At 47.7% G+C, this 25,563-nt stretch overlaps 3 protein-coding genes and 1 pseudogene across 8 annotated transcripts in view; 3 read left to right on the top strand and 1 right to left on the bottom strand.

Annotated features, from left to right (window-relative positions):
- The first annotated feature begins 3,534 nt into the window (after window positions 1-3,534).
- KCTD7 (potassium channel tetramerization domain containing 7) lies at window positions 3,535-12,616 on the top strand. Its single transcript, XM_010972381.3, has 5 exons — window positions 3,535-4,162; window positions 6,578-6,747; window positions 9,716-9,894; window positions 10,332-10,704; window positions 11,451-12,616. Exons 1-5 carry the CDS (start codon window positions 4,019-4,021, stop codon window positions 11,539-11,541), a joined length of 957 nt encoding a protein of 318 aa, XP_010970683.1. The 5' UTR covers window positions 3,535-4,018; the 3' UTR covers window positions 11,542-12,616.
- On the bottom strand, window positions 8,567-24,967 carry LOC141573958 (uncharacterized). The gene is made up of 4 exons (XM_074346864.1): window positions 24,941-24,967; window positions 21,679-22,682; window positions 18,600-18,744; window positions 8,567-13,663 (listed from the first exon to the last, which is right to left on the bottom strand). Exons 1-2 carry the CDS (start codon window positions 24,965-24,967, stop codon window positions 21,858-21,860), a joined length of 852 nt encoding a protein of 283 aa, XP_074202965.1. The 3' UTR covers window positions 8,567-13,663; window positions 18,600-18,744; window positions 21,679-21,857.
- LOC123613475 (tRNA methyltransferase 10 homolog C-like) lies at window positions 15,656-18,727 on the top strand (annotated as a pseudogene).
- Window positions 21,997-25,563, top strand: part of LOC105082750 (rab5 GDP/GTP exchange factor) — a 94,030-nt gene continuing 90,463 nt past the window's right edge. For all 6 annotated transcript variants that reach the window (XM_074345986.1, XM_074345987.1, XM_074345985.1 and 3 more), the window contains exon 1: window positions 21,997-22,125. The gene's annotated coding sequence lies outside the window, so the exon portion shown is untranslated. The remainder of the gene's footprint in view (window positions 22,126-25,563) is intronic.

Raw genomic sequence — 25,563 nt, 5'->3', positions numbered from 1 at the left:
CTTAGCCTCAAACCCAGAGAAGAGAAACTTCTCCAAAGCTGGAGGGAAAGAGAGATTAGATCAGAGTTAATCTGTAGGTGATGGGCAGTTATGGGAGGTCTTCATGCCTGATGGCCTCCCCTTCTCTCTGCAGTGGAACCCAAATTACTGTTTGCTGGAAGGAAGAGGGATTTCCTGGAGTGAGGAGGGGTCTTGAAAAGAATGGTGAGATTGGAAATAGTTAAGAGCTGACTTGGATGTTAACTAGATTTACTGTGGTCATCATTTTGCAATATAAGCAAATATCAAATCATTATGTTGTATACCTGAAACTAATATGCTCTATGTCAATTTTATCAGTTTTTTTTAAGAGGAAAAAAAGAAAAGAGAGCTGTCTTGAAGAAACACGTGGACGGATGCCCCAGTGGCACTGTGAGTTAATGATGGGTTTGGAGTGGTAAGCAGTTCACATGGTGGTGGCACTTACTCAGGGGGAGAGCACAGAAGGCTGATGGGTTAATCTGAGGTTATTGGTTGTGTACAGAGGTCACACATATGTAGAAATTTCCTAGAGTTGTTTAAATGGATACTTTTTTAAATGAGAAAAAAGTGTAAAAAATGAAAAAATAAATAAAAAAAACACAAAAAAAGAAAAGAAAAGAAGAAGAAAAATAATAAATGGACACATCTTGGTAGGATGGGAAAAAATAAAGTCAAGTGATGAGATAACAGAGAGAAAAGGTCGGGAGGAGAAGGGAAATAGAAAATCATGGAAACCAGGCTTGAGGAAAGAGATGGAAGGTTCAAATCTAGTGATCAAAGACTGATACATTAGAATTAGAACTTGGGAGGTAGAAGAGCTCTGGGTGCTAGCAAATCTCCTTCACAGTGTAACTGCACTTGACTGTTTTCCTTGCTGCCCATTTTCCCCTCACCTCACTCGGAACCAAGTTTTCCTCTCACCTCTTTCTGAAACAAGGATGCCCCTGAAGAGCTTTCAATGAGGGAATGACACGATCTGATGTAAAATGTTCAGAGCAGCATGAGACATAAAAGTACAGTTTCACAGCAGCCCTGCTGGTCATAGCACAACACAGCGGCATAATTAAACACTCATCAACAGTGGCCTGGAAAATATTCCATTCATTTAAACCAAAAAAAAAAAAAACAGCTAAAATTAAACTGCATAGCTTAAAGATTTAGACAGGGGTGGTTAAGCTTGGAAGACAAGGAAATGACTGCCCGAAAAGTGAGGAGAGTGGTGACTTCAGGAGAATGGAGGTTGTCTTCATCAGAGAGGAGGCTTTGGAGCAGGTGGGAGCTGGCAATGTTCTATTTCTTGCTTGAGTGGTGGTTATATGGGTATCTATCTCCTGTATAATTATTCTTCAAGCTGTACATATATGATTTTGCACTTTTTTATATCATATATCTCAACTAAAAAGAAAACATACATGGAATGATACACAGTGTATTTAGGAGGGAGGGGAGTGAGATTTGGGAGGTATAACTGTGTTTGTAATTTTGTATTTCATGAGCTGGGAGGTGAGTACATGGATTTTCAACTGTTATTGTCTATAATTGTTTATATGTCTAAACTGTTTAAATCAAAATAAAAACTGAGAGAAGGTAGTGTGGAGAAGGCGATGGATGATTTCGTTCCCGTTTTCACTTCCTTTATTGTTGTTAAATTATTTATTCAATAAGTTAGAATTGAGAGAGAAATTCAGTAGCTGAATCAGCGCTTTGGAGATCTGTTGCCTTTCAAAAGTTCTTTTCTTTGGTGAGGTGTGGAGCATGGAATCCAATTGACTACTCTCAGGACTCAGTGCCTGTAGGACTATTTGTTTGGTGGGCTCTTGGAGGAAAAGTAATCCCAGGGCTATAAGTGCCAGTGTTCTGAGAGCAGCCCCCACCTCTGTGCCGGCAGGTGCTATCCACTTCTCCCTCAAAGGCTCCCTGATCCTTCCCAACCGCCCTCATGTGAACTGGCCTGGAAGTCATTTCACTGCAGGGTGGGGAGAGCTGCAGCCAGCAAACTGCCCTGCTTTCCCAGAAAGCCTGCTCCAGCCACTTCCTACCCTCATTCCAAGTCTTCATTCCAGGCAGCTGACCTTGGACTCCCCCACCTCCCCACCCCCGCCAACAGAGTAAACAGAACCAACTGGGAAACTATACTCTTGAAGGACATCCTCAGCCAAAATGAAAGATGAAAACTCAGTAAAGTAACATGGATTGCATATGGGTTTTCCTACTTCCTGAGCCTCTCAGGTTATCTTCCCATTCTCTTTACACAGCTTTGCTTTCAGGTGTTGGAATAACTGCCACCTGAGAGCCCTTAGCTCTCCAGTTTCCTCATATGGATTCTTGGAGGAGAGGCCACCGGGCAGAATGGATAGATGGAAGGAAACTGGTCCATGTAACTCCTTGTTCTGTTACTTAATGAACCAACCCAGGATCTCCTCAGACTTCTTGTTATGTAAGATAATAAAATTCTCCTGTTATTTAAGCCAGCTTTGGTTGCAGTTTCTAGTACAGCTAAATATCCATAAGGATAGAAAGAGGAAATTTTGCCATAGATATTGTTGAGAAAGGCTGGAGCAGGTAGTGATGGATAAGATAGCGTTGGGGGCTTCTTTAGGGAAATGCTACTCAAAATGTGACTCAGGGACCTGCCACATTAGAATTACCTGGGAGTTTGTTAGGAATACAAGTTCACAGGCTTTAATCCCAGACGCACCAAATCAGATTCTCTGGCAGTGGGACTGGCAATCTGTATTTTAACAAGCTCCCCCTCCAGTGACTTTGATGCAACTAAATAATTTGAAGAAAACACTGATCTTGGAGACTCCTACAGCTGGGAGTGTGATTGCTCCAACAGAGTAAGTGCTGTGACTCGAGCTCATTGCTGACCTCCCTGAAGCTGTTCTAATCATCTAGACCTCATTTTCCTTCTCTGTTACAAAGATGTAAGAATCAAATGAGGAACTGGGTGTAAAAATGGTTTGAAAGAACTAAAAAGCCTTGATCCTTAGGAGAGTCCCTGAGCTGACCCAGCCGTACCAGGGGACACAGCATCCCAGGCTGCAGATAGAGGTGTCTGATCAAGCTGGACTCTGTCTGGGCAGCCTGTGAGCTTCTTTGGGTAGGGCCTGTTTCCATCTGTGTCTCCAGGTTAAGAACTGACACGTAGAGGGTGGGAGTCACTGTCATTCTCAATTGAATTCAACTGCCTCTATTTTGAGTTTTCTTTTTCGGACTGCGGCCTGAGTCAACCAGCAGACTGGAAACGCAGGTTTTGCCCTTGTGGCTAGAGGAGCACTAGCACCTATCGCAGTGCTGCCCTTTCTCTCCTACAACCCCAGTGACCTCAGCCGTCCTCCCTCCACATCCTCCAGGAAACGATGCCCAGGATCTCCATTGAGGTGACCTGGTCCTCCCGGATTTCCCTGGCCTTCGACGCCCAAGGATGCACAGGACCCGTTGCCCTGGAGACGAACGAACGACTGAGTCGTGAGCCCTCTCCCCTCTCAAGTTTCTAGATGTCGACCTGGATGCGGGACCCACCCTTAGAGCGAACAAGAAGGCCCGGCTTAGAGGCAGTGGCCTCGCGCGCACCCCGCGCGCCGAGCTAGTGTTAGCTGCTGGGGAGGGCGCGCCCGCTGGCCAGAGGACCAATCAGAGCAGGGCAGGCCAACAGGCCCGGCTCCCAGTGGCCACTCAGGTGCGGGCTGAACGCACAGCCTGCTCTGGGATTGGGCAAGCTTCCTGCCAATCAGGAGTGGAGCTAGCAGGGGCTCGGCCAATAGCGGGAGGCGGCAGGGTCAGGCGGGTGGCCCTGCGGTCCGCCGGGTGGTCCGCTAGACCGTCGGCGCTGAGGGAGCGGCCGCCCTGCGGCCCGCGCTCGCTGCGCTCTCTGCCCCACCCCCGCCCCTCCCGTCGGCCGCGCCGCGTCATGCCAGGCGCTGCTCTGTGCTAGTGCCCCGGCCGCCGCCCTCCCGCCCGCCCAAAGCCGCGCCCACTGCTCAGAGCCAGAGGGATGGTGGTAGTCACGGGGCGGGAGCCAGACAGCCGTCGCCCGGACGGTGCCATGTCCAGCTCCGACGCCGAAGACGACTTTCTGGAGCCTGCCACCCCGACGGCCACGCAGGCGGGGCACGCGCTGCCCCTGCTGCCGCAGGAGGTACCCGGACCGAAGGAGAGGTTGGAGGGGCGCGGGAAGGGACGCAGAGGGAGAAGCCTGTGCCAGGCAGAGCTGACCTTGGGATGTGAGCAGCGCTGAGGTCGGGGTTGGGAGTCGGGCCGAGGGCGGCGCCAGAGGAGTTGCAGTCCCCTGTCCATCCAACTCTGACCTTCCTTCTCAACCTCCGCCCCACCTCCCCGCCGCCTGAACCCACCAGGTGTGTCTTCTTTGTCCCAGGGGGCACCTGGCTCCCCACTCCCCTCCTTCCAGGATTCAGTGCCTGCAAGACTGATTTCCTCCCATCCCTATGTCCCATCCTTACCAACTGGAGGAGGGAGGGTAGGCTGTGGGAAGGAGTCCTCGGAGTCCCGAGAGATGATAGTGTCTTCTAGAGAGTCCAAGAGGGGTCCTCAGTGGTTGCCTAAACCCAGTCTACAGCTGTCCAGACAGTGGGGTAAGGGGCTGTGTACAGATAATAGATGTGGCCACGCTCACCTGACAGCTCCGTGGCTTTCCCTCACTAGCTGCTGTGCCGTGATACACGGGGGCGTCCAGTGGTCTTACTTAACACATGTGACACTCTCATATGAACACCTGAGATGACCCTCAAGAGAAGGGAAAAGAGGAGGGCCCTGCTGGGCACTGAAGACAGAGCCTAGGAGGTAGGGACTAAGGTAGTGCCAGACATGGGAGCATGTGACATGTGGGGTCCTGGGCAAATGGGCTGAGCCCCAGAGGGGCAGAGTGGGGCTGGGTGAGGCTCTCGGGGAGCTGATGGTGTCCTCTTGGGGTTAGGAGCCTGTATTCTAAACATCATGGGACACTTGTGAAAATGGGCAAAACTCTGGAAGTACTCTTTGCAGTTAAAAAAAAAAAGCCATTAGAGACATAGGGTGGTATTTTTTGTGCACTGTCATTGGGGAAACAGTGTGGTTTGAGGGAAAAAGCACAGGACCCAGAGACTATAGGCCAGGACTCCGGTGCCTGCTCTTCCACAGACTACATTGCAACCTGAAGTATTATTATCCCCAAATAATATCTTGAGTCCTTGGTATGCACATAGAATAGTTTTAGAGGAGCTATAGAATTAGCAGAAGGCATTTCCTATCCTCTGGATGTAGAAGAGTAACAGTACCTACATTCACAGAACTGTAAACACCTGTTTCATTCATTCATTCGTTCAATGCATATTTGGGGTTTTGCTGTGAGCTGGGCACTGTCCCAGGCCCTGGGTAACTTTGATGTCGTGTATTTGTAGCCTACTTTATTTCACAAAAGATTCGAAAGTTGGGGAAAAGGACTGTCTAGATAAATGCACATAGACTTTCGCAGAGCCAGAGAGATGTAAGGCTGAAAAGTATGCCCTGGGATAAAATTTTAGTTAATCTGGAGGAGGTGTGTGGGAAAATGAGAGAGAACTGGCCTCATTTCTTTCAAAACCACAAGCAGTGAAAGAGATTTAAAAAAAAAAAAAAAAAGGTCCTGAGCATTTTAGGGAGAACCTAGAGCTTCTCAGGGCAAATCTATACCATCATTCCTTGTCCCTCAGTCTGCCCTTCCTCCCAGAACCAGAGCTGGCCTTGGGACTAATCTCACTCCACAGATTAAGGAGAGAAGTGGTGAGGGACAGAGGGTGAGGAGTGGATGTCTGGAATTATTCAACATCTATGAGCCCTGCTGTGGGTGGACAAGATGCTGTCCTGCCCTAGGGATGCGTGGGGTCTAGTAGGGTGGGCAGACAGAGAAGATAACCACCAGCAGCACAAAGTGCCTGTTGTGCTGGGCACTCTTATAGAGGAGCATGCTGATTCAGTGACAGTAAAATGGTGGGAGTGTTTAGTTAACTCTATCTTGGGGCAGGCAAAGGACAGTAGAGCAGAAATGCTCACAGAGCAGGGGACCTTGAATAGAAGCTCTTAGAATGAGTGGTGCTGCTAACCTATATGCTGCCTTGGTGTGAATTAGCAGAAGGGCACACGGCCGCGCTAGCAAATTGCATTCACCCAGGTGCTCTTGTGCAGTGAACAGTGCACACCACCGTACGGGGCAATTGCATTTGCTCCATGGACAGAGGGAGAGTGGCAGGAGCATTTTGGACAGAGAAGACAGCATGAGCAAGGGCACTGAAATGGTACATTCAGGAAGTAGGAGGACAATGAAGGCTTTGAACTCTAGAGCAGACATAGTAGGATTGGGGTGGGAAGACCTGATTTAAGAGCAACTGGAGGAGGATGGGGAGGACTTGGTAAGTGATGAGTGTGGGGGAAGGGAGGAGAAAGAAATGCTCTGAAAGTCTCCTGGGTTGTTGCCTTGGGTGACTGAGTTCACAGCGTGGCCCCAGGAAGACAGTGGACGGAGCAGCCCCAGCTCTCCTTCCCCCATGCCTGACCGAAAGTTCTGGTGATTCTTTTCTAGTTTCCTGAGGTTGTCCCCCTTAACATCGGAGGGGCTCACTTCACCACACGCCTGTCCACCCTGCGGCGCTACGAAGACACCATGCTGGCTGCCATGTTCAGTGGGCGACATTACATCCCCACCGACGCCGAGGGCCGGTACTTCATCGACCGGGACGGCACGCACTTCGGGTACGTTTCTCCTTCTGCCATCAACTTTGTGGTCCTAGTAAGGAGTGGCCTGGGCTTAGGTGTGGGATTTTGATATCATCCATAATAATACCTAGAAGAGGAGATAACATGCTGGTGGGCAGTGAATTAGATTAAAATTCTTAGTTTCATTCCCAGATGCCAGGACAGCCAGAGAAATCCCAGGTAACACACATTAGCCGGATGTGATGAAACTGCTTTTATCCTACTCAAGTTAAGACAGAGTTTTTCATCCCCATAGAGCAAGTGTGATCCCACCTAGAGGCAGGGCTGTTCTAACCCAGCTTCTGGGAGAAGCCCTTCAGATCCAGATTCTGGGGCTCGGCACTGCCGTTAGGGAGGAAGGTGGTATGTGGCAGCTGTTCCCAGACTTCTTTCAGTAATTTACAACAAACAAAATAAAACAAAAAAAGGTGAGGGAAGGGCCATTATAGGGGTGCCATCCTATAATTTTTTCAAGAAAAGTCTTTAAAATTTTTTTCCATTGTTACTATCATTTCAACACTAAAACATGGGAAGACATAATCTCAGAAGAAAGATAACACCCCCAAGAAAGGACTTCTGACAACGTTACACATAAACAATTTAAAGACTTTGTTTCAGTTTCCGTGTTTGCGACACCAGAAATAATTACAGCTGCCTTGCAGGCCTGTCATGTGGATTGAATGGAGAGCCTTGGTGTGACCCCTGGCCAGGTCCTTTCAGAGCATGCGACTGAAGCTCCTTGCCCCATCATTCTCACTTTGGAGATGACTGGAGAACTAACATGGTCCTTGACCTGAACACAGTGAAACTCTCCAACCACTGCATCTTAGTGCTGGCCTCAAAGGAGGATGGCCCACACTGACAGAAGGGTCATTTTTATCCTCAGAAAGGACCCTCTGGTCACATAATTTGCTTTGAAGCATCTGGGTTTCCCCATTGGGCTGTCAGCTGCCTCCGATGCTGAGAAAACAGTGTCACATCGCTCTGCAGAGCTATAAAAAGATTTTTGTTTGCAGGCTGTCTGGGGGAGGAAAGTGCTGGCCCCAGCTGGCAGCTCCCACAGCACTCGGAGCTGGGCCTTGCCCTGGGGTCATGTTTTCCAGAGCGCCCCGAGGTTTGCTGATGATCCTAGAGGACTAATTTTGGAAGGGGTTCTGGGGAGGGGAGCAGTTTGGCTCTAGGCTGATGTGCCCACACCCAGGTGGCCACGGCTGGAGGGCGGCATAGCCAGGCAAGGACGTGGCAGAAAGCAGGGTACTGGGGCATTTACCCTCCAGCTACTGGACCCCGGTGGCCTTGATGCATCAGCAGCAGATGAAGGTGCTGGAGGATTCGGGTAAAATAAAATAGGGTTTAGGGCATTTCTCTGCGGGTGAGCTCGCCGACCCCCAGCACCCACGGTGGAGGCTGCCTGGGCCTCTGCCTGAGGCGGTTTCCTGTTGCCATCAGGGCGCGGCGCTTTGGACTGAAGTCTGGACTGCTGTGGGTGTGGGCGTGGAGTCTCCTGTGTCTGCACCTGGGCGTCTGGCTTGCTGTGGCTCCTTTAGCAAGGGTTTTCCTTAATCCCTCCGAGCCCCACATTTTCCTCGTTTATAAAATGGACGTGAGCGAACACTTACCCCGCAATGTCGCTGGAAGGATTGAATGGGGTGCCGCGTGAACCGTGGCCGACACAGATCAACACTCACCGTTAGCTGGTGAGGTCACAGCTTGATCCGGGGGTTTACTCACACATCCATTCCTATAAAAAAGCCCTTCCCACACCTTCCAGGGGTGAGTCCGATTATTCTTAGCACTAAAGAATCTGAAGAGAGAATGAAAAGAGCGGAATTTTTATTTTGAGAAAATACAGCGTGTGGTTTTATTCGCTCCTGAGCCCGGTGTGCTCCGGCGTTAGGCTTACGCTTTCATCTTCCCCCTGCAGCTACGGAGCAATGGGGGGGGGGGCGAGGACGCGCGGGAGCCGGAGCGCTCCCACCCGCTGCGGGGCGGGATGTAAGGCGCTTCAACCAACCGCCTCGTCAAACGTGCACTCGCCCTGTGACCGAACAGCCCCGCTCCCGGTATTTGCCCCAGGGAGACTGGTGCCTGAGTCCACAAGACAGTTCACAGGGAATGTTTATCACGGCTTTGCTCATAAGAGCCCCAAACTGGAAGTAACTCAAATGTCCATCAGCAGGAGAGAGGGTAAATAATTTGCGTTGTGTCCATACGGTGGTATGCTACTTCGCAATGAAAGGAGGGAAATGACTGCCACCGGCCACGCAAGGGGTCAGTCTCAAAACAGCAGGCTGAGGGAAAGAAGCCAGGCACGGAAGAACAACCTGTGTGATTCCACTTACATGCATTCCCAGAAGAGGCAAATCAAATCTTGGTTGATAGAAGTGAAAGTTAGAGTGGTTGCCTCTGTAGGGGTTGACCGGGCAGAGGCACAAGGACACTTTAAGGAAGTGGAAGTGTTCCATATGTTGATCTAGGTGGTGGTCGTATGGGTGTATTCATGCATTAAAAAAAGAGTTGAACTGTACAATTAATATTTGTACATTTATTGAATATTAAGAATATTTCAATTAAAATATATATATTAAGGGACCAGATATCATATCTTTCTATTTTTTCCTGTATATGCCTAATAATAACAACACCTGATATACCTAATACTAATTGTAATTACAGTAATCACGATAATGGTAATGACAGCTACTGACACAGAGGGCTTGCTCTGTGCCAGGAATTTTCAAAGCACTTTTTATATATTATTTAACTCCTTCATAACATTTTGGGATAGTTTTCTTATTCCCCCTCCCATTTTACAGATGAGAAAATCAAGGCACAGAGGGGTTAAGTTCACTTACTTAAGGCTACACAGCTGGCCGTCTGGCTCCAGAATCCGTGTTCTGACCACTGTGTGGCTCTGTCCAGGTCCGTTAGCTCCTTCTCACCCACCTCTTTCCTTCCTGCTCAGAGATGTGCTGAATTTCCTGCGCTCGGGGGACCTGCCACCCCGGGAGCGCGTGCGGGCTGTGTACAAAGAGGCCCAGTACTATGCCATCGGGCCCCTCCTGGAGCAGCTGGAGAACATGCAGCCGCTGAAGGGGGAGAAAGTGCGCCAGGCCTTTCTGGGACTCATGCCCTATTACAAAGGTGAGGGGTCAACTGCCCAGGGCAGTCGGGGAGTGAGGAAGAAGGGCTGAAGGCATCTGTCCGTGCTGAGGTCTCCCCCAAAACAAGTGGGTCCATGGTGCATCTCTATTACTCAGGATGAGAGGACATCCTTCCCGCCTCCTGCCTCCCTCCCAGTCACACGGGGACGATTCGGGTTAAACAGGCCCACGTTGCCTGCAGAATTATCAAATCGCATTTTGAAAGGATGATACCCATCCCATCCCCTTGCTTTCCTTTTGCGGTGCAGAGCCTGGATCCCTGTTTAAGTTTGTGCCCTTCCCAGGCCCACAGAGCCTCTTCCCCAGGGATCCGTCTCTTCCTTCTTGGACCCCGCTGTCACTGGGGCTCTCTCTGTGACCCCACACTGCCTTGCCCCACTCCCGTCCCAGTGATGGGTGCTGTGTTCACCCCCATAGACCACTTGGAGCGGATCGTGGAGATTGCCCGGCTGCGTGCTGTCCAGCGGAAGGCCCGCTTTGCCAAGCTCAAGGTCTGTGTCTTCAAGGAGGAGATGCCCATCACCCCCTATGAGTGTCCGCTTCTCAACTCCCTGCGCTTCGAGCGGAGCGAGAGTGATGGGCAGCTCTTTGAGCACCACTGCGAAGTAGACGTGTCTTTCGGACCCTGGGAGGCTGTGGCTGACGTTTACGACCTGCTGCACTGCCTGGTCACGGACCTGTCAGCCCAGGGCCTCACCGTGGACCACCAGTGCATCGGGGTGTGTGACAAGCACCTCATCAACCACTACTACTGCAAGCGCCCCATCTATGAGTTCAAGATCACATGGTGGTGAGTAGCCCTGGGAGGGAGCAGAGTCCCATCAGGGAGGGTGCCCATTTTCCCTGGGCTCTGGGAGCGAGACCCCTGGCATGGCTCCTGGCAGCCCCAGACCTACAGAGGTGAGGACCGGGTCCTGAGGCACAGCACCTGGCGGATGGAGGTGTGGCTCCAGTCTCCCTGGCTGTACCTCGGGGCCAGGCTCAGGGCTGGTGGCCCGCGGGGACTTGGTGCCTGCACTCACCTGGCCTTTCCTCAAGGCATGGCAGTCTTTGCCTGAGGCTGATGGGGTCCAGCTGGCTGGGGCTTGACCAGGATGTCCAGAGAGGTTTTGTCACTTTCTTGACCTTGCAAGAGAGTTTCTGCCCTTTATAGAGCCACGTTACCTAACTGATGCAGGCATCATCACTTCCTCCACGCTGTCCAAGCATCCCTTCCCTGTGCTCAGTGTGTAAGTGTGAACGTAGGACATGATGAGGGATTTACCCAAGTAGCCACCCCACAGCCCCTGGCTGAGGAAGGAGCGTTTTCTCTCCCTCTTCCCCCAGCCTTAGCCCCACGCTGCGTTTTAGGATGTGGATGGACTCTACTCCTCCCAAAGCATATTTTTCACCACCTTTTGGAGATGTAACCATAGTTGCCAAAGCCATGCACCAGATTGGCCTTAGAAAAGCACAATGTTTACAGCCCTGCCTCAGGGCCTTGGCTTCTCCTACCTTCCACCAACCTTCCTTGCTTGAAGGGCTGTCTTCTCACAGGGCTGGAATGCACATTTCAGCGGCTCCTTTCGAAGATTCCCTAAATCGAGCGGGCAAGATGTCTAGACCTTCTCTTGTCTTTGAGATGTAACATCCTTTCTAGAGGCTCAGGATACCTCCTTGGCTGCTAGTCCGTGTGCTAGGATCCAGTGTGCGGTGAACCTCCCTGGATGGAACCCTGTTGCTTCATCCTGTGAACGTTCTCCTTCTAGAAAACTGTCTGTTCTGGGGAAGGAAGGAAGGAAGGAAGGGGTTGAGGGAGAGGCACAGCAATCCCAGGAGCTGTGGGAAGACAGCCTCAAACCTCCATTATGTTTGACTCCCCACCATTCAAACAGAAACACATCCCCAAGGCTCTGCCCCCACTGCATGTCCTCTTGCACTGTCTGCAGCCTGGGGCGGCCAGTCAGGTGTGGCCCTGCATCCGCTGAAGGAAATGCTCTGTAGCACCTGTGGCTGGAACGGGACCTTCCTGCGCCACGTTAAGGGCTCCTCCCTGTAATCGTGATTGTACCGGACTGTTGCTGGGTGTTCTTGTAGGGAGATTTTCCTCGCGTGAGCCTCATTGGTCTCAGTCCTATAAGACCAGACTGGTGAGGAGGGCGAGGGGCCGCTGACGACGTCTGCATCCTTCTGAGGAAGAGAAGGCCAAGCCCTGGGACCTTGGCTGAATTCCTTCATGGGCTGTGACCTTTGGGCCCCTGTACGGGAACAGATTGTGGGGCACAGTCTCGTACTCTGACGTCATATTCCGAGGTGGGTGGAGCAGGCGTGCAGCCTGACATCTGAGGGGACAGTACAGTATGTCGCTCAGGTTCCGAGACAACGTGTTCCTTCATTGTTCCCATCCACAAACGGATTGTCGCTTTCCTGGAGCCCATGTCCCCGCTTGGACCTTAGCCCAACAGCATGGCTCCTGCCCTGTTCCAACAGAAAAGCCTTTCCTGTAAGTTGCTCTGATTGGTGTTACCGCCTAATACAAGTTCATTTGTTGACAGACATTGAGGCAAGCTATTCAGGAAGGAGTCAGTGTGAGTAGAGATAATCAAGCCCAGTACTCTCAGTGATCCAACCTTGACATCGGCCCCTTCTCTTTCCCACCCCAGCCCAGAGCATCACAGCACTTGGTTGTTTGAGTCCATACACAGAAGACAGGGCGTGACTGGTTCACTCAGATGCAGGTTTGCTCAAAATCAGGCCCTGAAGACTTGCTTGGGGCTACAGGGACACAGGATAAGGACACTGTCTCTGCGCTTCTTGCTGGAGACACCCCTGTTTCTCTGTCCCCCATGTTGTCCTCATGGTGGTGTGCTCTGTGCCACCGTGGGCAGACAAGGCTCTGGCCAGTAGATGGGGCAGAGCAGGAACACTGGCTGCCAGCTTAGAGCTCTTTCTAAGTGGTGTAAGAGAGTCCAGTGGCCCAGTTTAGCCATTGTCTGATGAGAAGCCCAGGTCAGGCTGAAAAAATGTTCTTGGATGTGGTGGTTTGTGGTAGTGGCCTCCAAATAAAGGTCATCTCTGAGAAGGTGTCCTCTCCCAATTGGGTCCCCTTTCAAGCTGTAAGTGGCCAGGCCCAGAACATAAGAAGGGTTGGGTCAGGAAGAAGGGCTCCAAAAGATGGGCGCTTCTCTCGGATTGAAAGGAAGACTGTTTTCCTAGCATTTTTGTACATCACATCCATGGATCAAACCAAAGTGCCTGCTTTTGGAGCTTCCCTTATGTTTGACTTTGGGTACCGTTTTTCCCAGGGGCTCTGCTCCCTGGTTGAGAAGGTGAAAGTTTTAGGAGATAGGACTGCATGATGCAGTGCCAGCCAAAATCCATGGAGAATGAAAAACTTAATGGCAACTAAGACGACTGAAATGAAACCACCGTGAAACACATCACACCGTCCCGGATTGAGGGGAATTCTTTGGGTAACACACTAACTCGACAGAGTAGAGGAGTCGTCACCAGCCTTGGTCTGCCTCTGGTTAATTCACCAGGCTGTCCAGTGCTTATCAGTGGAAAGCAGTCAAGTCTGCTCTGAGAGATTTTATTCTTTCTCCCTGGAGCTTGGGATAGTCTGGGAGCTGTCTGAGCCTTATGCCTCAGGCTGATCAGGTGATACAGTCTTCCTGTCCTGGGTTGCTCGTTGGAGGACTAGGAGATTAACATCAGCAAGCCACAGAGTGGGGTGAGCCTCGGGGTGTGATCTTGGTCCAGGCTGGATCCTGAAATGGTCAAGACAAATAATAACAAGACAAAAACTACTCACACCGAGCATTTTGATGCCAGAGTTTCAAATATCATATTTCTGCCTACCTTCTGTCCATATTCACCCCTGCTATAAGTGATTAAGCTTTCTCGGGTACCATTTTGCTGGGGCTCTTTCATGAGGGGGTGCCTGCCCCATTATCCCGAAAAAGAGGGAGGCTTTATTCATCAAAAGCCAGAGTGTTGGGAACTGGGGTAGGAGAGGCACTTTTGGGAATTCTGGAAGAAACACATGTATGCATATGTTCATGAGGGAGAGGGAGGGTTGGCAGAGGGTTGGGGGGGGGTGGGAGCAAAGACTGGTGGAGGTGGAGGAACAGGCAGTTGCCTCCGGAGTGTGGGAGGTCACTGGGTCCATCGTCTTTCTGCCGCACAGTGTCGGGTTTGTGTACACAGTGTAACCTCTCCTGTGTTCCTTCATTACGTGTCCCGTCAGCGCTTTGGTGCATGGAGCCTCAGTACCCCCATGTGGCATTAAAGTCAAGAATTAGAACCTGGGTGCCGTGCCTTTCCTTGTTAGAGGCCTAGTCTCATCCCTCCCCTGCCCTGCACGCTGCCAGCCGATAGTCTTGATTTCTGCTTAACATTTACGTGGTGTGTTTTGGGGGTGCGTACTAAATAGAACAGGCTCTCCCCTAAGGCCAGCTGCCGGACTTCTGCGCTGACGTGGAGCTAAAGGGGGACGGGCCCTCTGAAGGTCCTCCTGCTCCAGGTAGGAGGGAGCCTGCCCAGGTCGGGCGGGCGGGCAGCTCTGCCCTCCTCTGTTGAGATGTCTCCAGGGGAGGGAGGGACCACAGTTACTCAGTCATCTGTGTGGCTCACAACCATGTCACGGGCTTCTGAAAGAAGTCCCTCCTGTCATGTCACCACTTCATTCCAAGGAAGAGAATCAGTGGCTCTCAGCTTATATGAGCCTCAGTGGTTAAGCCTGTCCTTAGAGGAAGATGGATATAAATTGCTCTTTCCTCTGAAAGTGCAGTCTGACACCTTCCTGGCTAATGATCCTGGCTTATCAAGATGCCCCTTGGGGGTCCCTTCGTGGATTAACCCAGAAAGGTGAGTTCTCCAGTGCTGGGAAGGTGGCCACCCTCCAGCTACTTCCCTAAAGCCTCTGATTATTTGGACTTGTAAGCAAAGTGCTGCATCGTTGGGGCCACCTGTATTCCCTGACCTGGTTACTGTGCACACCGTCACGGAGTAACACTACACGAACAATACCTCACAAGCTGGAAGCTGAAGCTTACAGAGGTGTAATTTCCTCAGGGGCACATAGCAAGTATGTGGCAGAGCCAGGATTCAAACCCTGAGCCCTTTCCTGAAGTCCCCAGGGGTGTTCAAGAGCAGAACCCTCCCCTCCTCTTGGCAGCTCCGTGCCCCGCCTCTGAGGCTCAGGGCTTTACCCCACCTAAGCTATGAAGACTTGAAAAGCAGGTATTCTGGAAGGAATATTAGAAAGACTTTCTTAGACGTATAGATTTTAAGTAGCCCCTGAGCATTAGGGATCTATGTGGGGTCTCCAATTTACTGCCCTTAGTGAGGGACACGTCCGCCAGGTGGAGAAGGGACCCGCTCATGGAGCACTCCAAAACTGAACCCCCTGTACGTCTTTTCCCCTATCCTGGCCTCACACCTCCAAGATGCACTTTGATGCCTTGGTAGGGGTCACAAGGAGGCACAAGCAGCCTCTGTCCCTTGTTTCTACACCACGATGTTGGGATTGGCTGAGGCCAGCAATCCTTTAGGTATCAGAGTTGCAATATAATAAACAGATTCAAGGTCCAGAGGCACCATTTGAAAGAACCCCTTCAGGGATTGTCTGTCCACAGCAGCCTGGAGCCATCGGGATGAAACTGGGAGCTTGGGCCACGCGATGAGGGCAGGCCAAGTTTTTCAAACATTTTGGCCCCAGGACATGCTCCATCACAGATGCAAGACCCGAAGAGGCCAGGATGCAGCTGACAGAGAAGCCACTGCAAGCTGCAGGTAGGTACCCATGGGCAGCAGAGGCCAGCCAAAACCCACAGCTTCCCAGCCTGGACACAGAAAGGGAAGGGGTTTTCTTACAGTGGCTGACAGGTGTGTGAGGAGAGGAAGCTGAACTCGGGTGCTCCTGTCCACCCTACTGCCACCCCGTGTGCTTACATCACACCCAGTCACAGTGGGCAGAGCATAGACACTTCTTGAAGCCTTACATCTGACGTATCAATCAATACGGCCTCCTGAATTGCATTTGGAGCCATTGTATTAGTCAGGAGAGAAAAAACACACTATCTGTCTAGCCTAGGATGTGTATATCTGTCTTTCTGGCTATATACCTATATCTCTGTTTATGTTTATATTCTAAAAAGATTTATACACATCCTGGGAGAATATATATCTATAATGAAGTCCAAAGGTAGGTAGCATACCGCATGGTTTTCCACCTTACTATTCACGTTTTAACATTATCTTTTGGAGATAGTTCATTCCAGTTCATATAGAGCTACTCCTCCCCGCTTTTAAAATCTGATAGTAATCCATTAAAAGTATGTTCCACGAAGCTATTTAAGAATAGTTTCTGCTGCCTTTTGAGATATACATGCTTCCATCTATTTAGGAACAGGTTAGTCTTTTCTTTCCCCATTTAGGCAAACATAGCCCTCCACTCTCTTGTTCCTGATTCGATAAGGACTACTTGGAAACTTAAGAGAAAATGTAAGGTGGAGTTCTTGGGTTTCTCAGCTGACTGAGTCTGTAATGCTTATCGACTTTTGTCATGGTTGCCCAAAATCTGTTTCAGCAAGAGGGAATATACTCCTTTGCTTATGCAAATGATCTGCTTTCTCTGCTTTTTGATCCTATGGAAAATGGCTTAAATGATGTGGTTCCTTAACTTGCTTCTCACTTGGGAACACTGTAATTTGATAAGCCCTCTTGCTCACCTCCCAGAGTCTATCCCTGAGGCTTTCCCCTGGGCTGCTTCATTCTTAGGCGACCTTTATCTCCTGGGGCAGAAGTAGCCTTCGCCAGTTCTAGGATTACACTGCCCTAACAAAACCAGAGAAGAGAGAGAGTCCCCTTCCTGAAAGCTAGAGAAGTCCTAGGAAGAAATGATGGGCAATTATGATGCCTTTGTTGTAGCCCTGGGGAATGGCAGAGCCAAGGGGTCAGGTCCTCAGTGGCTGAACTATGTGGACTGAGAATGTAGGGAGGTGTGGTTCCCCAATGAGAAGCCAGGGAGACAAAACACACACACCCTCTACTAGTTTTACAAAACTGTACTCTGTTCCAGTAGGGACCTCTGTTTCACTGCCAGACATGAGTCATAGCCACATTATATGTTTAGCATAGATCCTAGCTGTTGATGGTTTCTTAAAGTCTTGCATTCTGCAAAAAATAAGAAAAATAATAATTTCCTCTGTGGGGTGTGGCAAGAAAAGGTGGGGAGAGGGTCAGTTTGTATTCCTTTTCTCTTTATATATTAAATAGTTTTTGAAGAATTGAAATGTGTCCTATCATACAGCAAGTAGAAAAATTAATTCTCTTTCTCTGTGATAATGATACGATTTTACTATTACAAACCAGGTATGTCTCGTTAAGAAAGGTTTGTTTCTTTTCATATAATTGCTGCTAGAAATAATGGCTCAAGTTATATAAAGTCAAAATTCCTGTCTTAGGCACACATTATTAAACTTTTAAATGATAGGACAACTCGAACATCAAAACAAATAATTACAGTTCGCACGGCTGTATGTTCCCCAATACATCTGCCACCAGTGTCTATGTCCCCAGGGTGAGCCGCAGCCACCCCCCACTTCTCCAGGAGTCTCTCCAACACCTGCGGGGCTTTTCTTACATGCCTGTTTCCCCCCAAATGAGTGTTAGTTATCACCTTCTTTAGACCTTTTGCTAGAATTTTGGTGCCATTTACCCTTCATAGGAAGAAAAGGGTTTTATTTTCAACAGTTTTGCAGAGATACATGTCTTCCAAAATACCAGCAGTGTCCTGTCCTAATAAGGAGAGTACATCACCTCCTGAACAGCTGGAGTAGGGTGGGTGGAAAATTACAGTGAAATCTAGCATGCAAGAAGAGGAGGTTCCAACAGTCTCAAGTAGCAAGGAGGAAGATGCTCTAGCTGCCTGCAGGTAGTTAATTGAGATGTGGAGATTGCTTGGCAGAGAAGTACCATAGCATATCAGGGATGATGAGCTCAAAACCAATGGAATGTGTCTCTAAATCATCCAAAAATATTTAAAATATTTATATGTTAGGGAAAAAATGAAAAAAGCCAAGCAAATAAAAAAGGAAATGAAAGTAGCAGCAAAAGAACATGTAAAAAAAAAAATCAGCTACCAGAAACCACTAAGGAAGATAAACAGCAAAACTTTCTACTTCTATGACTTCTGGATAGGAATACGGACATTGCAGTGCGCTGGAAGGGTGCCCAGGCCATGCGATTTGGACAACCTTTGGCTTTTGACATGGCTTATGATGACTATATGAAACCAAAAGAACTGCAGAATTCTGTTTCTCAACTTTTAGAAAGGGAAGGATGGAACAGAAGAAATGTTGATCCTTTCCATGTTTATTCCTGCAACCTTAAAACAGGTGGTGCTTACTATAGAGAGTTAGTTAAACGTTATAGAGAAAAGTGGAACAAATTGCTTTTAACGGCAGCAAAAAAGTCTCATATGGATTTATTTCCAAAGGACAGTGTTATATATTTAACTGCAGATTCTCCCAATGTTTTGACTACTTTCAAGCATGACAAAATTTATATACTGGGATCTTTTGTTGATAAGGGTATGCAGCCAGGCACATCTCTAGCCAAGGCAAAATGGCTGAGGCTGGCAAGAGAATGCCTCCCATTGGGTAAATATTTACAGTGGGACACAGGCACCAAGAATCTCACCTTAGATCAAATGCCAGTTGGGAAGATGGGAAGAGGCTCTGAAGTTTGCTCCTAGGAGAAAACATACTTGTTATCTGGAGCCTTCTCACCATTCTCAAGAGTTTGTTGAAGAAGTCAAAGACTTTTAATTCATTTCCAAGAGGCTCTGTAAATAGATGTCACAGAAAAAGTAGCTTGAATGAGGATATTTGACAGCTTAAAAAGTAGATGGATTAGGAATACAGTTCTATAGTCTATTTCATCCTGAATGGAATTCACTTACTCTTTTTTAAAAGGTCATCTTTCCAAACTAACTGAAATATTGTGTCTTTCTCAAATTAATTAAATATCTGCAAAACTTTGGAAATATGTTTTATTATAAAAAGGAAAGAATTATATTAATGGGCTATAACCCACCCTGAATAAAGTAAGAATCCATGAATTCATGTTGACACAGATAAATAATTACATAAAAGAGGTAGAAAGGACAGTTGAGTGAAGTATCAGCTAATAAATGTAGAAGGAATGATGGAGTTAGAAAATCTCCATTTAGCAACTGTCATGATTATAACTGATTTAGGCAAGAATTATCAATGTATTCTAAAACTGATGAACTAAATTTTTCTTTAAACCAGGATATTTACATAGTCACAAAGTATTTTCCTATAAATTACTAATTAATTGTAAAGGTAAAAACAGTAACTTCTCAGTGGAGACACCTGAAAGACTCCACTTGAGTAATTAAAAGTCAGCATTAGCCAAAATGGGACAAACATTATTATGTACACCACCTATCTTAACACCCTGAGAAGAACACAACATTACTTATGAGATTTTTCTGCCAAAAATGAATAACTCAAATCTAATCATGGGAAAACATCAGATAAACCCAAAGTGAGGGATATCCTTTAGAATTAGCCATCTTATACTTTTCCAAAATGTCAAGAGTATGAAAGACAAATTTAAACGGAGGAACTAGTCCAGATTAAAGAAAACTAAAGAGACATGACAATTAAGTGATCTTAGGCTAGATTTGGGACCAGGAAAAAAACAGCTATAAAGGACATTTTGGGGACAATTGATGAAAATTGAATAAGGGCTGTAGATTAAATTATAGGGTTTTATCAATGTTAATTTTCCTGATTTTGATAATTTTGCCTTGGTTTTCTCAGAGAATATCTTTATTCTTAGGAAATACACACTGAAATATGGAGGAGTCAAGAAGCATGTTTGTAACCTAGTCTTAAAGAGAATTGGAGAGGGGAGGAGATTGAGCAAATAATAAGGAAAATGGGGCAAATCTACAAATTCAGGAAGCTTAAAGAACTTCAAGATAAATTCAAAGAGATGCAAATCAAAACACATAATCAAACTGTAGAACGCCAAAGAAAAAGAATCTTGAAAGCAGCAAGAGAGAACCAATTCACATACTAAGGAAGCCAGAAGGCAGAGAGATGTCATATTTAAAGAGTTGAAATAAAAACCTGTCAACCAAGAATTTGGTATCTGGCAAAACTATTCAAAAATGAAGGAGAAATTAAGACATCCTCAGATAAACAAAAGCTAAGGAAGTTTGTTACTAGTAGACTTGCTTTCTAAGAAATGCTAAAAGGACTTCTTTGCTGGCTCTTTCTCTTTTGACCCACTCTAGGATTTAATTTATTTTAGTCCTCTTTTATCTTCACTTTTCCAATGGGACCAATATTTATAAGATACAAAAACAACACATAAATTGAAATAATATTACAATGAATATCCATATAACTATCATCAAACTGGGTAACTAAAACACTGCCTCCTCAGTTAGCTATACCTTTGGTGCCCCTTTCTAATAGCCTACAACACCACCCCTTCTCCCAGAGGGGAGTGTGGTAGTTTAGTGCATTAATGGCCCCAATGAGTCAGACCTTCCAATGTCCTCACTTTTGCTAGTCCCCTCCCACATTGACTTTGGGGTTAGCCCCTTACTTGCTTTGCCCATTACCTTTTGGTCTCTTCTCCTACCTTCCCTCAATTCAGTCTGCTACAGCTACACAGGTTGGAGGTGTCAATAGGGCCTTTGCATTTGCTGTTCCCAGTGCTTAGAGCACTCTTACCCAGATACTTGCATAGCAGTGTAGCTAGCTCCCTCATTCTTTGTTTTAGCCACCTTCTCAGCCAGGGCTTTCCTGCCCACCCTAAAACTTCAAACATCTTGGTTGCACTGGCCTTCCCTCTTCCTTGCAATATTTTTCTCCAAAGCACTTATCACTATTTCATGTTCTACTGTAAATAATTTATTGTTTATTGGCTCCTCCACCTCTCCCCTAGAATGTAAGCTTCTCAACATAAGTACTTTTTGTTTTAAATAGTTTGGTGTCCTCAGCCTAGCACACGTTAGGTGCTGTAGAGGAGGGAAAATAATTTTCCTTCTGCTTTCCTGAGCTCTTGGCTGAGACTCTTATAACAGACAGAGTAACAAGAGAAAAACAAGTAGAAATTTATTAACATGTATACCTCACATATACATGGAGATGCCCAGGGAAAAGGCTTAGAATGCCAACTTGGGTATCATTTTCCAGTAAAGACAAAAGAGGAAAGGGATTGTCATCGCATATTCTGCTACCCTCCTGTGTTAAGGAATAATTTGAGAAGCGAATCAATCTCCATTTTGCAAATAATGAGCAAAGACGGAGAAATAAGGCAACCTGTTCAAGCTCAGAGAGGGAGCCTTCAGCAAATCTGGGATTCCAACCCAAGTCTTCCTCCCGAACATAACACTATAGTATTTTCTTTCTTTTTTTTTCCCAGTCGTGACTGCACTTTGTACTACAGAATGCATCCAGAATAGAGGCAACTACTGTCTCCAACATTCCTGAAACGGGAATCACGGAGAACGGGATTCCGTTTATGACTCGACCATTAAACACTGTGTGGCGCTAACTTATTTAACTTCTGGGACTAAGTTATGCTCAGCTGTAAAACCGCCTTCTAGATCAACCGATCTCTTTAAGGTCCTTTAACTCGAACCCTTTTAAAATCCTAAAGTCCGCGTGAAGCGATGGCAGCCTCATTCCCTCCGGGGTGGAACCGTCCGTCTACTGATCCAAACACTGCTCACCCGCAGCCTCTGCCTCTGCCAAGCCCGACAGGGGCCCCAGGGTGCGCGGCCCCCGAGGGGCAGGATCCCGGAAGCGGGCTGAAGAAAAGACAGGGAAACACCTGTCTTCTCCGCTGGCTCCCGAACCCTCCAGGTCAGCCTCCCAGGACTGGCGCCGAGGCCGCCTCCTTCCTCTGGTCCTACGGCTCTGTCGCTGTATCATTCACGCTAGCGTCGGTCTCGCTCCACCCAGAGAGATTCCGACGGGAACCTCGCAACTGCAACCTCCCCACGAGCGTCCAGGCCCCGGAAGTGACGTCGTGCGTGCGTGGCGTGCGCTCGCGGCGCCGGGGGCGGGGCGCGCGAGAGGGAGGGCCGGCGTGAGGGCGGGTTGTGGACTGGCGCCGGGACCTACTCGAGCGACGCGGGGAGAGCGGCGGACCCGACGCCGGTGGAGCCGCCTGTGAGGTACGGACGACCGACGGGGGCTGAGGGAGGCGCGGTTTTCGGCTCGGCACAGCTGGACGGTGGCGGCGGCGGCCCCGCGGGGGCCGCTGGGTCATGGGTCCGTGCTGTCCACCCGGCCGGGGCCACCTCGCTCCGGTGTCGCCTGCCGCCTTCGTACCAGCCCGGGGCCCGGCGGCGCGGCCCTGGCCGGCCCCCCTCAGCCCTCTGCGTGCACGGCCTGCCCGTTTCAGACGCTCGTCGCCAGGTTCTCCAGAGTCCGGCCCAGCTCCGACGGACAGACGCGTCTCGTTTCCTGGCCGCCTTCTGCCACCCGTCCGCCCCTCGCGCGTTGGCTTACCCCTGGCCGGCTCTCTCCTCGCTCTCCAGTCGGCGTTGTGCCAGGGGACACCTGTGGTGGTGGCCGGTCGGGTCGCGTCCTGGGCCCTTCGGGTACCCGTCGCAGCCCGGCCTGGGCAGGGGCGCTGGGACTTCACCAACTCGCGTCGGTCTTGGGGAGGGGAAGGTCCCGGAGTTGAGAGGATGCTGTCTTTCGTGGCGCGGGCACTGGAAGACTGGTCCTAACTCTCGCCCGGTGGTTGAGGACGAAGTTGTAGGCCTGGGGTTTGGAGCAGAAGTCCCTGTTTCCAAAGCGTCTTGGAGGAGGGCAGAGGTGATGCCCATCACGGAAGTTTAGTCGACAGAGGCAGGAAGGACTTGGCCGCTTCAGAGAGTAGGTCATAGCCTGCTGGTGGTGTCTCAGCGCTGGTGACCAAGCTCTGTGGTTGGCAAATGTGTCAGTGGGCGCTGGGGTGGGGTGGGGGTCTCGTTTTACCCGTGAGATTAGATGTGGAAATTTGTCAGGATGAGTTTACAGCCTCACCTGGGCAGTACTTTTTGGATCTGAGGAGTTTTGTTTTGGTTTGGTTTTTGAGATTAAAAAATAGTTACAGTTGCTAATACAAAAAAAAGTTGCACTTTTTTTTACCCCCTGTAAACCTAAAACTGCAAAACAAGCAGAAGTCTAAGTCAGCTAATTAAAATACCAAGAAAGCTTGTTGGAGGTGCAAGATTTGATTTTATTTAGTCCATCTGATGATAAATAACGTTAATTTCAAGAGTTACTGGTTCATAGGTGGAAGATTAAGAAGTGTTCAAGGATTTGAATGTTTATTGATCTTCGAAGCAATCATTTTCTTCTCTCTAGACATTAGCCACTTAAGGAGACAGGGACAGCAAGGATCCTTTCAATACAATGCGGTAAGCAGCATGAGCTTGAAGTAGAGCACTGAGGAGCAACGCCCTAAGTGTCCTGAGGGACGGTAGGGTGTGGAGCGTTGAGGAACTGTATTGGGGAATACTGGAAGTGTCTCGAAGAATGAGTGACATTTAGACTAACGAGGCCGGGTGGGGATTTCAGGTGTAGTGGGGATGTGGGGGAGGGACCACTAAAGGAGAAGAGGCCAGTAACTACCAGGAGGTGGTTTTTGAAAAGTGAAAAAATGTGGGGCAGAGAGTGGTGGCAGATAGGGACTGAGATGCAGGAGATTCTTGGACTTTTATCTGATGATGACAGAACCAAGGAAGGGTTTTACAGAGGGTTATTTGCCTCGTTAAAATGGAATTTGACGTGGATCTTACACCCAGGCTGCTATGTGTCTGATGAGGATTGTGCCCAGTATAGGACTTGGTTATGTGCTAGCTTGTATTTTAATCCTTTCTGCTCATTAAATGTTTGAATTGAATTGTATACTCATTTACTGATTGTTTATGAGAGTGTCTGACCCTGCTGATTTGTAAGCTTCTGTAAACAGGAATTCTGCCTTTGTCTCTTTGCATCTCAATCCAAGTTGAGCATTCACAAGTATTCCATGAGGACTTGATGAAGACATCATTGGTTTCTGATGTTGGTTTTCAGTGAAAAAAAAAAAAATTGACCAGTACTTAACTTATTTTAGTGGCTTCATATAGAAGAACTAACATTTACTTGTGTCAGTCTTTGGCTAGAGGCATAGAATTTCTGTCTTGAAAATATGAGTTTAATTTTTAGCACATGTGTTTATACTGGTTGCAAAGTAAACATCTCTAGCAGAGATGACCCATCCCTAAAGTGTAGATGATACCTGTGTAACATAACACCTGTCTATTCTGTGGCTCAGAATAGAAATGCTATTAAGTAGCTTCTTAACCCAGCAATAAAGTCACACTGAAAAAAGGTTTCACAAGAGGCCAGATATTTTGAAAGTCTTTTTAAATGCTCATTTTTATCGTATAGCATTATAGAAACATCATGTATGTTGTTTCATATGACTGAAATGCCTTGACATATTCTAGACTATTGTTGAATATTCAACACTTAGGAGAACAACAACAGTTGACTTACCTTTATCCCAGGTAGTATTATGTAACTCATAATTTATCTGTTTGTTATTTGGATAAAACTCCTAAAATGCTTTAAGAAAAGGCTGTACTTTATGGTGCTGCTTTCAAGTTACCCTGTAAGATTCCTGTTGTTGGTGTAGTTACTACAGTGGGGTAGGAAGTCTATAATTTTTATTTTATTCTATAGCATTTCATGTCTCTGGTAGCATAGCTCACTTGTTTATGATTACTGGGAAGGGTGAAGGACTGTAAGTATAATCAACTAATTAGATGAATATGTAGTTAAAAGTCAGAAGTTATGATCAGAATGTTAAGTATGAGTTCATGATGGAATAAAATTTTACCCGCTAAGAGTCTTAAGCTTTTTATCATCCTCAAACGACAGCAAGATTACTGAAATCCCTGAAGCAGGAATGTAGCAGGACCCTTTGGGGCTCTAAAATCTGTGCTGTCTCACCTTAAGGGATGGTCGGCACCATAGCATCCCCTACACTAGGCACAGGGCAGCGCAGAAGGAGCTGTACAAAAATTTTATAAGTCATTTTTTAAGCTAGTCTATTCAGTTCTTATTCAGAATAGATTCTCAGTTGCAGTTGCATTTATGGTGGTTTGGTCCATATTTTAAAATAAAAATGACTTTTGGGGGATTTTTACATGGGATATATTTACAATATTCAGTGTGCTCCAAAGGTACAAATACATAATGAAAGTGTTTTATTTTGGTAGTTCCTCTATTGTTAGAATTTCCTAATTTTAGACATGATATTTTCTACAACACTTTCTTTTTTTCTTTTAGAGTGCAAGAAAGATAATGCCTCTAGAAATTGAACTCACAAAATGTTTATTAATGGAAGAAAATATCTTCTTATTGTCTTATGCTGTTTTTTAAGTGGAACATACTATTTACTTATATCACGTCTTGTTCCAGAAAGGATTCCTAATGACTTACAAAGATATATACAACATTCTGTTGGTAACATAACAGAAATAAAGGAGGGGCTGAATTCAGGATTGTGGGAGAAAAATTAAGATGGAAACAGGAATGAGATCTGTACACAAAGTACTTGGACTGAAGTCTTA

The sequence above is a fragment of the Camelus bactrianus genome, chromosome 18 (assembly GCF_048773025.1).
Source record: "Camelus bactrianus isolate YW-2024 breed Bactrian camel chromosome 18, ASM4877302v1, whole genome shotgun sequence".
NCBI classification, from domain to species: domain Eukaryota; kingdom Metazoa; phylum Chordata; class Mammalia; order Artiodactyla; family Camelidae; genus Camelus; species Camelus bactrianus.
The sequence above is the reverse complement of the archived record's forward strand: the minus strand, read 5'-3'. Positions and strand labels throughout refer to the sequence as shown.